At 35.6% G+C, this 15,037-nt stretch overlaps 1 protein-coding gene across 6 annotated transcripts in view; it reads left to right on the top strand.

The window, feature by feature from the left end:
- The window catches only part of Acbd5 (acyl-CoA binding domain containing 5), a 43,996-nt gene extending 29,638 nt beyond the window's left edge, over window positions 1–14,358 (top strand). For all 6 annotated transcript variants that reach the window (XM_074056457.1, XM_074056455.1, XM_074056454.1 and 3 more), the window contains 4 exons: window positions 1,771–1,970; window positions 6,232–6,276; window positions 6,590–6,699; window positions 12,306–14,358. In XM_074056457.1, coding sequence (XP_073912558.1) covers window positions 1,771–1,970; window positions 6,232–6,276; window positions 6,590–6,699; window positions 12,306–12,318 — 368 coding nt within the window. In that variant the 3' untranslated portion in view covers window positions 12,319–14,358. The remainder of the gene's footprint in view (window positions 1–1,770; window positions 1,971–6,231; window positions 6,277–6,589; window positions 6,700–12,305) is intronic.
- Window positions 14,359–15,037: the final 679 nt, after the last annotated feature.

The raw sequence follows: 15,037 nt of genomic DNA, 5'->3' as shown, positions 1-15,037 counted from the left end.
ATTATAATGTAGGGCTAGAGGTGTAGATTAGTCATAGAGCATATATGCAGGAGTCCCTGAGTTCAATCTCTCCCACCAAAAAAAAGAAAAAGTTATGGCTTATAGTAACCCTTTGAACAGATGCTCCTTAATTTGCAGTGGACTTACATCCCAATAAATCCATTATAATTTGAGAATATTGCAAGTAGAATGTGCATTTAGTATACCTCACCTTCTAAATATCATAACTTAGCCATTCCTACCTTGAGTATACTCAGAACACTTATATTAGCCTCCATTAGGTCAAAATCAACTAAAACAAAGCCTACTTTATAATAAGGATTAAATGCCCATTTAATTTACTGAAAACTATATTGAGAATAAAAAACTCAACGGCTATATGGGTATACTTCTGTATCATCATAAAGTTGAAAATCATAAGTAGGATCTATGCATTCAATAGAAATCTTCAAGTTTTTAATTTTGACCTTTTCCAGCCTAACAATATATGGCAAAATAGTCTCTTACTGAGTAGTGGCAGCAAGCTGCAGCTCCCAGTCATCCATGTAATCAAGAGGGCAAATGACTGGTTCTCTACAGTATACTATGTTGCTAAGCCATGATGTTAGGTGGCTTAGGTTTATTTATTTTTAATTAATTTTTTTTTTGGCAATACTAGGGTTTGAACTCAGCCTTATGCTTGTTAAGCAGGTATTCTATCTACCACTTGAGCCACAACCCCAATCCTAGGTTAGGTTTATTAAATGTGTTTTTAACTTATGAGACTTTCAACTTATGATGGGACTATTAGGATGTAATCCCAACATAGGTCAAGAGCAGTGTGACTCAAGTGGTAGAGTGCCTGCTCCATAAACGCAAAGCCCTAAGTTCAAACCCAGTATCCCCCCAGAAAAGCCTTTAAACCTTTTTTATTAATCAGAAAAGAACCACACATGATTTCAAAAATTTCAAAAAGTAGAAACATCTGGGTATAGTGGTAGACTACTGTAATTCCAGCACCCAGGAGACTGAGGTGGGAGAATTGCTTGAGCCCAGGAGTTTAAGACCAGTCTGGGTAACATTTAGTAAGACCCTGTCTCAAAAAGAGAAAAAAGAAAACCTACTTGAGAGGCAGACATTGGGAGAATCATGGTTTTTGGCCAGCCCAGGCAAAAAGTTTGCAAGACGCCATCTCAACCAGTGGCTGTCATCCTAGCTAATACAGATAAGCCCAAATAGGAGGATTGCAGTTCTTTTCAATGCCTATAAGGAGTATGCACTTTATAATAAGAAAAACCTTTTGTGAGTCTTACAATGTAATGAAAGAAAAAAATGACCAAAAAGTTATGTAGTACTCTAAAGAAGCAGTCATCAAGAAATTTTCAGCATGCATTCTGAACATGTATGTTATTTGTGAATTACATACATACAACCATGTGCTAGTATATTATATACAGAACCTTCATGAAAAAACTTAAGAGTATATTACTATAAATAGAAGTTTTTTGGGCTGGTAGAGTGGCTCAAGTGGTAGAGCACCTGCCTAGGAAGCACAAAGCCCTGAGTTCAAATCCCAGTACCACCACAAAATATATAAATAAATAAAGGTAAAAAATAGAAGTTTATATACTTATTTCTTTTATCCCAAGAGTTTATTTATGTACTTCCTTCATTGCTCTGATATACTTTGAACATTTAGATCTCAAAGGAATAACAGGAAAATGAATCAAACACAGTTTGTACTTTCACAAATTTTATTTAAAGCTAACTTATGTCACTCTCTTAAAATAGGGCACAGAATGCCACATTTGAGTGAAGGAACCAAGGGTCGGCAAATGGGAAGTGGAGGTGATGGAGAACGTTGGGGCTCAGACAGAGGGTCAAGAGGCACCCTCAATGAGCAGATTGCTCTAGTGCTCATGAGATTGCAGGAGGACATGCAGAACGTCCTTCAGAGACTTCATAAACTGGAAACACTAACTGCTTCACAGGTAAGCTTCTGACTGTCTTCTACTTGATGTAAAGCAGTGTGTAATCTGTGCTGCACAGATTTACAGAGACCACAAATTGTAGGGATTTTTATAAACAATAAAAATAATAAAATAATAAAAACAACAAAAATAATAAAAAAGGACCTACTTTTGAAAATACTGCTTAAGAAAAAACCTAAAAGCTTAAAATAGAATGCTTTCTATTCAGAGTGTAAAATTTAGCAGTACTACATTGGAGGTAAGGGTTGGGTACCTGGTATTAGAAGAACAATTGTTGCTGAACACTGCAGTTTGAAAAACTAATAAAGAAGCCTTTACTAATTGCTAACAATCCATCATTAAAAGTCATTCTTTTGAGCTGGGCATAGTGATGTGTGCTTGTAACCCCAGATATTCCAGGGGTTGGTGCAGGAAGATTACAAGTTAAAGGCCTGCTTTTAGTGAATTTGACGCCAGTCTGGGCAACTTTAGCAAAACCCTCAAAATATAAAATTTCAAAAGGACTGGGGATAGAGCTCAGTGGTAGATTTCTTGCCTCACATGTATAGTGTAAGGCCTTGGGTTGATCCTCAGCACTGGAAAAAGGAAAAAGAAAAAAAAAGGCAGTTCAGTTAGTCAGTTGTAAAAAACTCAAGCAAAACTTAAACATCCTGTTTCCTAGGTTAGTGGTCTTTCTGTGGTGAATACAATTGGCAGTTACCTCTGGAGGAAGTACTAAAAGAAAGGGAAAGTGTTTATAGGAAGAGACAGTTCAATTTGTTTCACAATTTTGACTGTCCTGTAATAAGCCTTGGACCCAGCTGCCAAGGTTTCGAATGGTTACTATTGATCTTTCCTGTTTGTCTATTGACTTGTCCCTCCTTAAGTAATGTTGGTTGGAGAGAATAAAGACACAATCAGGGAGAAATGACCTAAACATAGTATGCACATATGAATAAAAAATAAATAAATAAAATTTAAAAGAAAGAGACTATCGGCCTGATTGACCTAGCTTCGAAAACATTACATAATATCAAACCTTTCTCAAAAAATGTGATTCAAATCTAACCCCAGTGCAGACTTTATTGCTATTCAGCACTGCTTCCTACTAAGCATGAAAGGGATTGCAATGGAGATGGGTATAACAGAGTGGAAAGATAGATAGCCAATAATGAAATCAGTACAGCACCACCAGTGAGTAATGTTGCTTTGCATAGACCCGCATGGTGGGCAGTGTGACCCTCCACGTTAGAACAGGATCTTCACTTCATTTTTAATCTCACCTTGATCATAGTTAATGACTTTGGAGCTGCTTAATTCTCCCAACCTATCAGAGTTACATTGCATGAATCCATTTATAGACAAGCTCCAAAGCAGCTTTAAAAGAGTCAACTACATGCATCCAATATGAATGCATCCTTTAATTATCATTCCATATTTGAGTTGTAGTCTTCTTGGATACTACATGAGGAGAGTATTCCCTGATATAAGAGATACTTGACTTTTCCCACAGTGTGAGATAAAGCTATTAGAGAATTTGTCAGATATCATTCAGAAGATAATCTTATTCAATTTATACACAATCATCCCTGTCCTTTTCAGCATTTTGTACATTTTTATGAACACTTAATTAGAGATGATTTCTGAAACATTCAGTCTAGAAGAAAAACATTGAAATTGACTGATCTGTGTCTGGTTTAGAAAAATTAACAGTTTCCCCTATATGGTATATTTTTCCTTTTCTTTCTTTTTTTTCCTTCCAATATCAGGTTTAAATTCAGGGTCTTAACACTTGCTAGGCAGTTACATTACCACTTGAGCTACAACCCCAGCATGGTATTATCTTTCTTAAGATCAGATTCCTTGGGAACTTTAACTCGACATGTGTACACCAATCACTTCCCAGTGTCCTGAGTCGTAAATAGGCTTCTTGCCTAATGTTTTCTCTCTCATATTGAAATGGGGCCATCACCACAGAGAATTCCCTTATGCCAAGTTTTGGTTATAGTTGCATTTGCATTTTGTATATTTTTCATTTTGTACCTTTTGAAACTATGTATTTATATTTGAATCAGATAACTATTTTTTAGTGCAGAGTCACTGCTTATGTTCAAAATAGAAATGTTACAAATATTTTGTAATCTTTTTTAGAGCACACAAAGTCAGAAGTTGCATATAGCAAATATAGATGTATGTTTTAACAACAACAACGAAAATGACTGGGGTCTAAGCTATAGAGTGTGTGATTAGCATGTGGGAGGCCCTGGGCTTGATCCCAGCAGCAGAGATAAAAGAAAAGAAAAGATTTTGACATGATAGGGGCTTTTAAAATTTGCATAATTTGCTTGAATGACTCATACAAGAAATAAATTGATGGACTCAGGGTGTGGCTCAGGTGGTAGAGTGCTCACTTAGCAAAATTCAATACCTAGTATTGCCCTCCTGCAAAAAAATGATAGTAGAATGGTCATAAATTGTAGAACTGAAGGAGTCTTAGTCCAGCATCCTTTTTTAGAAGAGGAAGAAGCTAAGATACTGAAAATAAGGTCTGTAATAAAGTCTCTTGATATCTTTCTTTTTTTACCGTTTTTACATTTACTCACATATGTATACATTGTTTGGGCCACTGCCGCCCATACCACCCTTGATTTCTTATGTAATATACTTTCCACCACAGAGAGATGAGTGAAGAATATTATTTTTTGTAAAATGTTTCCGTAGATTTATTTACTCAACAAATATTTATTGAATGGCCATATACCAGATCATTTTCTAGGCAAAGGATGCAAAAATGAAGCAAGAGATAACAATAGTATAGCAGATCTTGGAGTAAACTATTTGGGTTCACATCCTGGCTCTATAGGCAGGTATTCTACCGCTTGAGCCATTTTATCAGTAAATTCCGGCTCTACTGCTTAACTATGTGACCTCAAGTCAGGTACTGAAGTTCTCAGCTTCCTTTGCTCCATGAGAATATTAATACTGTGTACCTGATAGCTTCTTAAGAGGATTAAGTAAAATGCTTAGGACATAATAAACCATGAAGTATTGTCAATATGAGATGATAATGACGATGACTCATTAACAATGACACTAGTGACAAAAGTAATGATAAGACAACTTGGTTCCTTCCTGCAGGAGGCTCATAGCCTTAGAGAGGGCCTGATTTCAATAATTTTTTTCCTTTATATTTCTTTTGCAATGATTATTTCAGGTTGAGTATCCCTTATTTGAAATGTGGGGACCAGCTAGGTGTGTTAGCACATGCCTTTGGAGGCTGAAACAGGAGGACCAGTGTGTTTGAGGCCAGCCTGGACTACATAGCAAGACTTTGTCTCAGAAGAAAAAAATTAAAAAAAAAATGCTTGGGACCAGAAGTGTTCCAGTTTTGGGAGGACTTTTTTCTTTTAATGTTTAAATAGATTTTACCAATTGAGCATGCCTAATTTGAAAATCCAAAATTGGAAATGCTCCAAAATTCAAAACTTAATTTTTGGCAGCAATTGAGGTTTGAACTCAGGGCCTTATATTTGCTAAACAAGAGCTCTATCACTTGATCACTTGAGCCACACTTCTAGTCCTTTTTGCTTTACTTTAATTTTCAAATAGGTTTCATACTTTTTGTCTGGACCCAGCCTTCCATGTAGCTGGTATTAGAGGTGTGTGACACTGTGCCAGACCCTTTCAAGTGCCATGTCAGCACTCAAAAAACACACAGTATTTCAGATTTTGGAACATTGTGGATTTCAGATTTTTGTGTTAGGCTTCTTCAACCTGTATTATATGAAATTTTTTCTTTTAAAATGAATTTTTTAAAAAGTGGAGCCTAGGGGTGCTCAGTGATAGAGCATTTGCCTAGTATGTTAAGACCCTGTGTTAGATCCCCAACACTGCCCCCAAAAGGTAATCCTTTGTTTTAATCTAGCAATCAAATAAATGAGGCCAGCTTGTACTAGCAAGACTCTGTCTCAAAAAACTAAAAAAAAAAAAAAAAAAACCAAAACAGAAAAAAAGAAGAGTTTAGCTTGATTTGAGATTCTATTTTGATAATATCATATCATTTGAATGTAAAATATAAAGTATTAGTGGTATCTGTTTAGCTCACTGTTTTAGGGACCTTGTTCTTTGGTCAGTATGGGTTTTAAGAAAGCCAAAATGTAGCACAGAAATACAGAATAATATTTTAAACTTTTTTTTTTTTTAAAAAGGGAGGACATAGAAAAATTACTCTTTTTTTTTTTTCATATTGTGAAGGCTAAGTCACTTTCATCTGTATTCACAGGCAAAATCATCAACATTGCAGACTAGTAATCAGTCCTCTTCACAGGTAAGAAATTGTTTTCTTAAAACTAAGTGTCAGGATTTAAAATAAGTTACAATACTCTTAGGTTATATGAGATACTTTAGCATTTCAAATGAAATCTACCCTTTACAGCATTGGAGTTAAAAAGTATTTTGGGGTTTGTTTTTTTAACATTGGAACTCCTGAAAGTCTGCTTACTGAATGAAGAATATCCCTTCTGTTTATTAAGAGTGAGATTTGTTATTAGTTTATATTTTCAAAAGTATGAATTAAATATATTTTTAAGTTTCTACATGCAATATTTAATATTAATGGCAAGCTTATTTTATTTTCTCAGAGACCATCTTGGTGGCCCTTTGAGATGTCTCCTGGTGCATTAACTTTTGCTATTATATGGCCTTTTATTGCTCAGTGGTTGGTGCATTTATATTATCAAAGAAGAAGAAGGTAATACTATAGGTTTGTAACTTGAAATGGCATATGAACTCATCTAACCTATAGTAGACAGAGCTTTCAAGCAGCATTTAAGGGGATAGGTCCATTTTATAGATACATATTTCATGCTGAATATTCTTTACTGATGTTGAGACTCAAACATCCTTGGAAATGATATCTGGTAGTATTCTAGGCACTTACTAGACTTTAAAATTTTTTTCACTTGAGAGCATCTGATGGATTTTACATCTTTAATTTGTGTAACAAGCAAATGACCGTATACTTCTTAAGTTTCATGGCCTATGAAAAAACAGTGCTGTGATTAAGCAATAAAGGATAATGAAGAGATAAACAAATACTGCCTGCTTGTTTTCTATGTACTTCTGAAATACAGACATTTGACAGTTCAGAAAAAATTTCAGTCCAGTGGATGACTATCTCTAGATTTAGGAATTACTTTAATTAATAAGAAGAACAGAATTCCATCTTGGGTTGATAGGAGAGAAGTTAAATAGGTATGAGAATAATGAACTGAAGTCCCTGTAAGTGCCTTGAGTCTATCTACATTATGAGCATCCTGAGGCCAGAACCCTTGTGTTCAAGGAAATTCATTTCAAATCCAAAAAAGCTTTCTTTTTTGGATACTATGCAAACTGAATTACATTTCATGAATGAGTGAGCAGATAGTTCAGTATGTCACTGGTGGCCTCACTGATTATGTGTTCAGTGTCTCATCACCATCTCCCATTAAGTAGCAACAAATAGGGAAAAGCAATAGAGCATTTGATAATAATATGCAATAGACATAACACACATACTCAAAAATCTGTAAGTCTGAATATTTTTACAGGTATGGTTTTCCTTTACCAAAGAACCCAAGTTTTTTTTTTTTTTTTACTTTTTTTAAAATTTTATTCATATGTGCATACAATGTTTGGGTCATTTCTCCCCCCTTCCCCCCACCCTCTCCCTGAACCACTCCTCCCCTCCTATCCCCTTGCTTCCAGACAGAAACTATTTTGCTCTTATCTCTAATTTTGTTGAAGAGAGAGTATAAGCAATAATAGGAAGGACCAAGGGTTTTTGCTAGTTGAGATAAGGATAGCTATACAGGGAGTTTACTCGCGTTGCTTTCCTGTACATGTGTGTTACCTTCTAAGTTAATTCTTCTCGAACTAACCTTTTCTCTAGTTCCTGTTCCCTTTCTCCTATTGGCCTCAGTCACTTTAAAGTATCTGCATTAGTTTCTCTGCGTTGAGGGCAACAAATGCTATCTAGTTTTTTAGGTGTCTTACCTATCCTCATACCTCACTTGTGTGCTCTCACTTTATCATGTGATCAAAGTCCAGTCCCCTTGTTACATTTACCCTTGATCTAATGTCCGCATATGAGGGAGAACATACGAGTTTTGGTCTTTTGGGCCAGGCTAACCTCACTCAGAATGATGTTCTCCAGTTCTGTCCATTTACCTGCAAATGATAAGATTTCATTCTTCTTCATGGCTGCATAACATTCCATTGTGTATAAATACCACATTTTCTTAATCCCATTTGTCAGTGGTGGGGCATCTTTGCTGTTTCCATAACTTGGCTATTGTAAATAGTGCTGCAATAAACATGGGTGTGCAGGTGCCTCTGGAGTAACCTGAGTCCCATTCTTTTGGGTATATCCCCAAGAGTGGTATTGATGGATCATATGGTAGATCTATGTTTAGATTTTTAAGAAGCCTCCAAATTTTTTTCCAGAGTGGTTGCACTAGTTTACATTCCCACCAGCAGAACCCAAGTTTCTAATGATTATGTTTAATAACTTCTCTTACATAAAAGGGATTAGCAGCACTCTTAAGTGCTCCAGTTAATGCTTTACAGTAGACTGAAATGCATATGACAATGAGTGAATCATTTCAGTCACTTTGGTTTATATTCATGAGTGAACTAATTAAATTTCTGGTACATTTTCTTTGATTATATCTGCCTACTTGTAAAACTTTAATACAGTTTCAAAAGCATAAATTGCTTTCTTAGTAATGATTTATCCCTTTTTATTTTTTCTTCTTGATGCCTGGGATGGAATCCAGGGCATGGTGCATGCAAGGCAAGCACTCTACCACTGAGCTATACCCCAGCCTGTATTTATCCCTTTTTAAAACCATTTGTGTTACTTTAGTTGTTAGACCTTAATTTAAATAGTTTCTTTTCCCCTTTTATATATTCTAAATTTCTTCCATGATGGTTTGGTATAGTTTTGTCCAGTGATTTAAGTTCTAATATCCCTGCTAATAGGAAGAAAAAAAGTATCAAACTTTTTCTCAATATGTAGCAATGCTAGATTTAAGCAGTATAACACAAGGACACTTTAAGATAGGCATTTACTATTTTTCAGTGTGTTTCAAAAAGTCTTTTTTATTTTTTTGCTTTTATTATTTTTTAAAAAAAATTTTTATAATGCTGGTTGTACACCTTGTACATGCTGGACAAGTGCTCTATCACGAAGCTATATCACCAGCCCTCTAAACTCCTTTCACATTTCCTTTGCAGAAAGTTAGGAATAGGAGGGTAGAGAAATTTGGCATAGAACAAACGCCAAAATTAGAATAATAGACTTGTTTTATGCTTAAGGTTGAAATAGCTTATCATTAAAGACTTAAAAACAAATTATTCTGCTTTAGCAGTCACAGAAAAATTGGATTTCTAAAAAAATTTTTTTGGTGGCACTGGGGTTTGACCCTCAGGGCCTCATGCTTGCAAGGCAGGTGTTCTTGCTGCCTGAGCCACTCTGCCAGCCCAAGTAATTTTTAATATAGTTAAGTTAAAGGAATGAAGACTAGAGAGCAGTGTATATGACTTGGATGAGAGAGGGTCTCTGTGTTACACATAAAGAGAAAGGTCTAGAACTTGGCATTTGTTGTTTAATATTTTTCTAGTATAGAGGAGTATAATTTTATTATTATTATTTTTTCCTGGCACTGGGATTTAAATTCAGTGCCTTATGCTTGCTAGGCAGGCACTCTTACTGTTGAGCCACTCCACCAATTCAGTATAATTTTAAAAGTAAAGAGATTTTGTACACAATCATTCTGCAGTGGGATTAGAACACATTCTCTCTGTATGAGATATGAAGAATGATACCTGCAGACTTGTTCAGAAAGAAGGCCTGTTTATGTAGTTCAATGGCAGAGTACTTGCCTAGCATGTATGAGGCCCTGGGTTTCATCCCCAGTATTGGCTTAAAAAAAACCCTGAACAGATTACTGCCGTGTCCAGTTATTAATCTGATTATTCCACTATTAAAGTTAACCATTAAACCAGGCATGATGATACACATCTGTAATCCCAACACTTGGGAAAGTGAGGCAGGACAGTTATGAGTTAAAGAGTTCAAGGATAGATTGGTCTCCATAATGAACTTTTTTTTTTCAGTGCTGGGATTGAACCCAAGGTGTTATACAGCCACACATGTGCTCTATTACTTGAACTATGTCCCCCAGCCCTTTTGCTTTTATTTTGCTTTTGAGATAGGGTCTTACTACCTTTCCTGTAGCTGGCTTCGGACAGTTAGTCCTCCTGCCTCTGTCCAAAGTAGCTGGGATTAGAGGCATGGGCCACCATGCTCTACAGAGAGTTTCAGGCCAACTTGGGTTACATAATGAGACCCTGTGTCAAAAGAAAAAGAAGAAAAAAAAATGAACCATTAGGGCCTCAAGGTATAGCTCAGTGGTACAGTTGCATGTGAGAGGCTCTGGGTTCCATACCCAGCACTGCAAAAAACAAAAAAATTGTAATGCACAATGACAACAAAGTTAATTACTGGAAGCAGACTTGTTAAATCTAGAGATGACTCTTTTTCTTGGGGGTTGGAGGGAGCTGGTCTTGAACTCCTAAGTACCAGGACAAAAGACCACTCTTAAACTGTTAATTTGAAGAAAAGGATGTTTCTAACTACTTTTCTTTCTCAGCCTGCCCAGATTCATAAATTTGCTATAATGTCGTTCCCTTGGGGACACTGAACCTTTAGTCAAAAGGTAATAAATAAAAACTGGTTGGGAGTGGGGAGGATCTCAGAAAGAATGTTCTTTAGCTAAGGGATCAGAAGGTACTAACATAAAAAGTCAGGCCCAAGGGCCTGAGGAGGAGGAAAGAGTCTTCAGTGCTGCCCACCCCCATACACACACAAAAAGAAAAGCTTGAAAAAAGTTCTAAAGTTTTGAAAATAATAAATAAATCATCCTATTACATTATGAAGAGTAAAGGTTCTGAAACCAAGTTGTCTGGCCTATTGTAAATCTGCAAAGGACTTTGTGTCGCAATCTTCTACACAGGAGTTCTTGATAAGTGTTACAAGATGTTGGGGCTCCCCACAGCTAACATGTCAGGCCTTTGGGTTTAGAACCACCCACATCTGTCTGGTCTTTGTCAACCATTTTAATTCTCTTCTTCCAGGGGCCTGTTTTCTTCCTACTCCAGGGATCACCTTCTGTTAAGTGAAAATTGATCTGATTATTTAAAGTGTCACTGATGCCAAAGAAGTGTGCATAAGAGGATTTCTACAGAGCATAAGGAATGACCTGATTATTTAAAATAACGCTTCTCCCAAGGGGTTGCATAAGAGTGTTTCTGTAGAGAGGAACGAACCTGTAACCAGAGAGTTTCAGGCATTTTGGCATCTTGAGTGTTAGAGAGGATAGAGATTATACAGTAATGGAACCTTTCACAGATGACATGTGATTGTTGTGTTCTGTGTCTATCCTTTTTTGGTTGCTCACTCATTCTGGTGTCATTAAAAAAATTATACACACACACACACATCTCTCTATATATACATATATCTCCAGTATTTTGGGTTGTTTTCCCTTCCCTGTCTCTGAACTATTTTAAGAGATAAGAACCTGCTTTTATCATTCATTTATCTTTGAATCGTTGGTGCAATGAATAGTCTGAGTTGTTAATTTTTTTTGTTTTATGGCTTTTTCATTTTGATAAACTTAGGAAGTAATTCCTCCAAGTCTTAACTATAGGGTAGCCAATTAGAAAAGAGAAAGAATGTAGAAGCTAAGGGAAGTAGTATTAATTTAAATCATTAAAAACTCTTTGAGAGCCAGGCATCAGTGGCTCACACCTGTAATCATAGCTACTCAGGAGGCAGAGATCAGGAGGATTGCAGTTCGAAGCCAGCTTGGGCAAATAGTTTGTGAGACACTATCTCGAAAAAACCCAACACAAAAAAGAGCTGGTGGAATGGCTCAAGGTGTAGGCTCTTGAGTTCAAGCTCCAGTACTGCAAAACAAAACAAAACAAAACAAAAACACTTTGAGGGCTGGGAGTACAGCTTATTAGTAGAGTGCATGCCTAGCATGCATAAGGCCTTGGGTTCGTTTCCAGCACCGTAAGTAAATTAATGAATGAATTAATAAATAAAAACTTGATAATGTCAGCATCTGCAATTATTTCTTCCGTATTTGATTAACTCATGAAGTAATTTCATAAGGACCATTTGAAATTTTATGGTTTTATCTTGAATTTGAATGTTACTATGTTATCTAGAGAATTCTTTTATAAGATTTGCTTCATATGCAGGTTGCATTTATACTCACAGGAAATTGGTTTTTACTTTCTTTAAAGAAAACTGAACTGAAGAAAATGGTATTTTACCCAAGAAGACTGCTGGACCTGGATGACCTAAGATTGAAATGAATTGTGGAATTCACAGGAAAACCTTAGTTTGTGATGATTAGATTTCTTTTTTGTTGTCCAGTAGTTTGGTTTGTGTACATAAATACTTATATATTTTTTGCACTACACAAATGATAACATTTTAAGGACTAATAATATTGCTGATACTTGAATAATCAATCTCAACTAGGTTAAAGTAGCGTACATAGATCTTCTCTACTCTTGAACTTGATGGACATAAATTATAATTATTGTTTGGTAACATGTTTACATGATTATCTCCTGTAGAGAAATATAAGCTGCTTTTCCAAGATTTAGTTGTGATCATGAGATCAGATTTGTAAGAATGCAAACCAAGAGTGAATTTCAAATGAGGTTAAGTTGATTTTACATTGGTCACCGAATTGCCATGACAATTAGTAGAAGAATCTTCGTTATGTTCACTTTGTAGACTGCACATAGTCTTCTTGGACATTCCTGACTCAGACTTGGTATTCAGGTGTCGTTACTGAAAATCAGAGCTCTTTATCCTAGGCTTAGTTTTTGCAAATGATTCACAGAACAGATGTAATCTGCATATGGAAATGATAAAGAATGGGCCTAATATAGGTTTAAAAGTATATTCTGAACCTGCAGATGAAAAATAAGACTTTAATTCAATCATATACTTTATTCCTTTGTAATCATTCTTCTTTAAGTGAGGATATCTAATGTTTGCTTCATAGGGTGCTTTGAAATATAAAATAAAAACTTATTTATACTGTTTTTACAAAGGTAAAAAAGGAAACATCTGAAAATCACTTTTCTGCAACTGGTGAACCACACTGACCGAACTCTTAACCTCTTAGTGCCTCAGTTTTTCCTTCGGGGTATTATATGTGTATGTACCTACTTCACAAGGGGTTGGAAGGATTTGAAAGCTACAGGCCATATGCTTCTATATATATAAGGCATGTATGACTAATGGAAATTTAAGTCCCTTTGCCCCATCCCTCATCTTTAGATAGAAAGGAAGATCCTTAAAGACCATATTTGGAAAACCATCCTTCTTGGATAGCTTCCCCAACTCCCTGCTCACCTTGTTGTTCCTTGTGCTGTAACAATTTCTTTGATTTAAAGGCTTTATAGCAAATAATTAAGCATTCTTTTTTTATTGTTTTTTTTTTTTTGTGGTACTGAGGCTTGAACTCGGCCTACACCTTGAGCTGCTCTACCAGCCTGTTTTTGTTATGGGTGTTTTTGAGATAGGGTCTCATGAACTATTTGCCCAGACTGGCCTTGAACCGCGATCCTCCTGATCTCTGCCTCTTGAGTAACTAAAATTACAGGTGTGAGCCACCAGCGCCCAGTTAAGCATTCTTGGTATGGATGATGTTGGGTTTACCCTTAGATATTCAGTATATTTTAAATAAGAGGCAGAGAGCTAATCCATTTCTAGTATACAGGGTGCATCTTTGAAGAAAAAAGTATGCGAATACAATTTGCTTTTCCCAAATGCCTTTTCTTTCATTATAATTTATGGTTTTTAATTTTTTGAAATCCCATCTTGACTAAAGTACATCTGTCTAAAAGTAATCTACTAATATTTACTTTAAAAAAATTGTCTCTACTTCTTTAGAAAAAAATGAAGCAAGTAACTAAATTATGTAGAAATAAAGTTTTAACCTGTGGATCAGGATTTGTTTTAAAAATGGTGGTTTTCTCTCACTCTATAAATAAATAAAATGCGAATTAAAAATGTAAAGAGTTGTAATTCATTACAAGCAGTCAAGGATAACTGTTTGTATCTTACTCTAAAAATTTATAGTTCAAAAAGCACTTTGCACACAGTTCTTGTATATAAAAGTAAAGATGTAATTATAGGGTATAGTGTTAATGCTTTGTTTAACAATAACCTCATTTTAAATTTTAAATTGACAGCTATGATATTTTTTTAATGATCAGCTTCTTTTCTGTTTATTGTAAAACTAAGTTAAAAATAAAAGGTTAATGAGAAATGATACGGCTTTTATTACTTGTTACTGTTAGTGGATTATGTTGTTTGAAGGATTAAATTAGAATAGTAGGAATTTATGTAAAGTAATCATGATTAAATTAAGCCACACTATTATAAACAATTTGATACAAATCAGACTCACATAATTTAACTCATAGTTTTCATTTGGTTGAGAGTATTAGTGATCCAGTCAAAATCTTAATTTTAACTCTTATACCAAATACATAGCTTCCCACAGCCCCTCAATGAACTTTTTTTTTTTATTTGAAGTCTTTTGGCAGTACCAGTTTGAACTCAGCCTTACACTTGCTAGGCAGATGTTCTACCAATCTGCAGGCCCTTCTTAATGAAGTCTTAAACAGACATTGGTAAAAGAGTTTTGTGTTTAATATATACATAAATTATAACTTCTACAGATAGTGGTAAAAGTGATGTTAGTTCCTTGTATCATTTAAGACATCAGTATTCTAACCTGGGTGTGATAGCACATGCCTGTGGTCCCAGCTAGTAGGGAGGCAGCGGTAGGAGGATTGCAGTTTGAGGCCAGCCTGGGCAAAAAGTTAAGTGTGAGACCCTATCTGAAAAATAAGTTAAAAAACAAAAGAGCTGGGTGGCTCATGCCTGTAATCCTAGCTACTCAGGAGGCAGCAATCAGGAGGATCGAAGTTTGAAGCCAGCCCAGGCA

The sequence above is a fragment of the Castor canadensis genome, chromosome 15, assembly GCF_047511655.1.
Source record: "Castor canadensis chromosome 15, mCasCan1.hap1v2, whole genome shotgun sequence".
Classification (NCBI taxonomy): Eukaryota; Metazoa; Chordata; class Mammalia; order Rodentia; family Castoridae; genus Castor; species Castor canadensis.
Note: the sequence above shows the minus strand (reverse complement) of the source record. Positions and strands in the feature narration are given on the sequence as shown.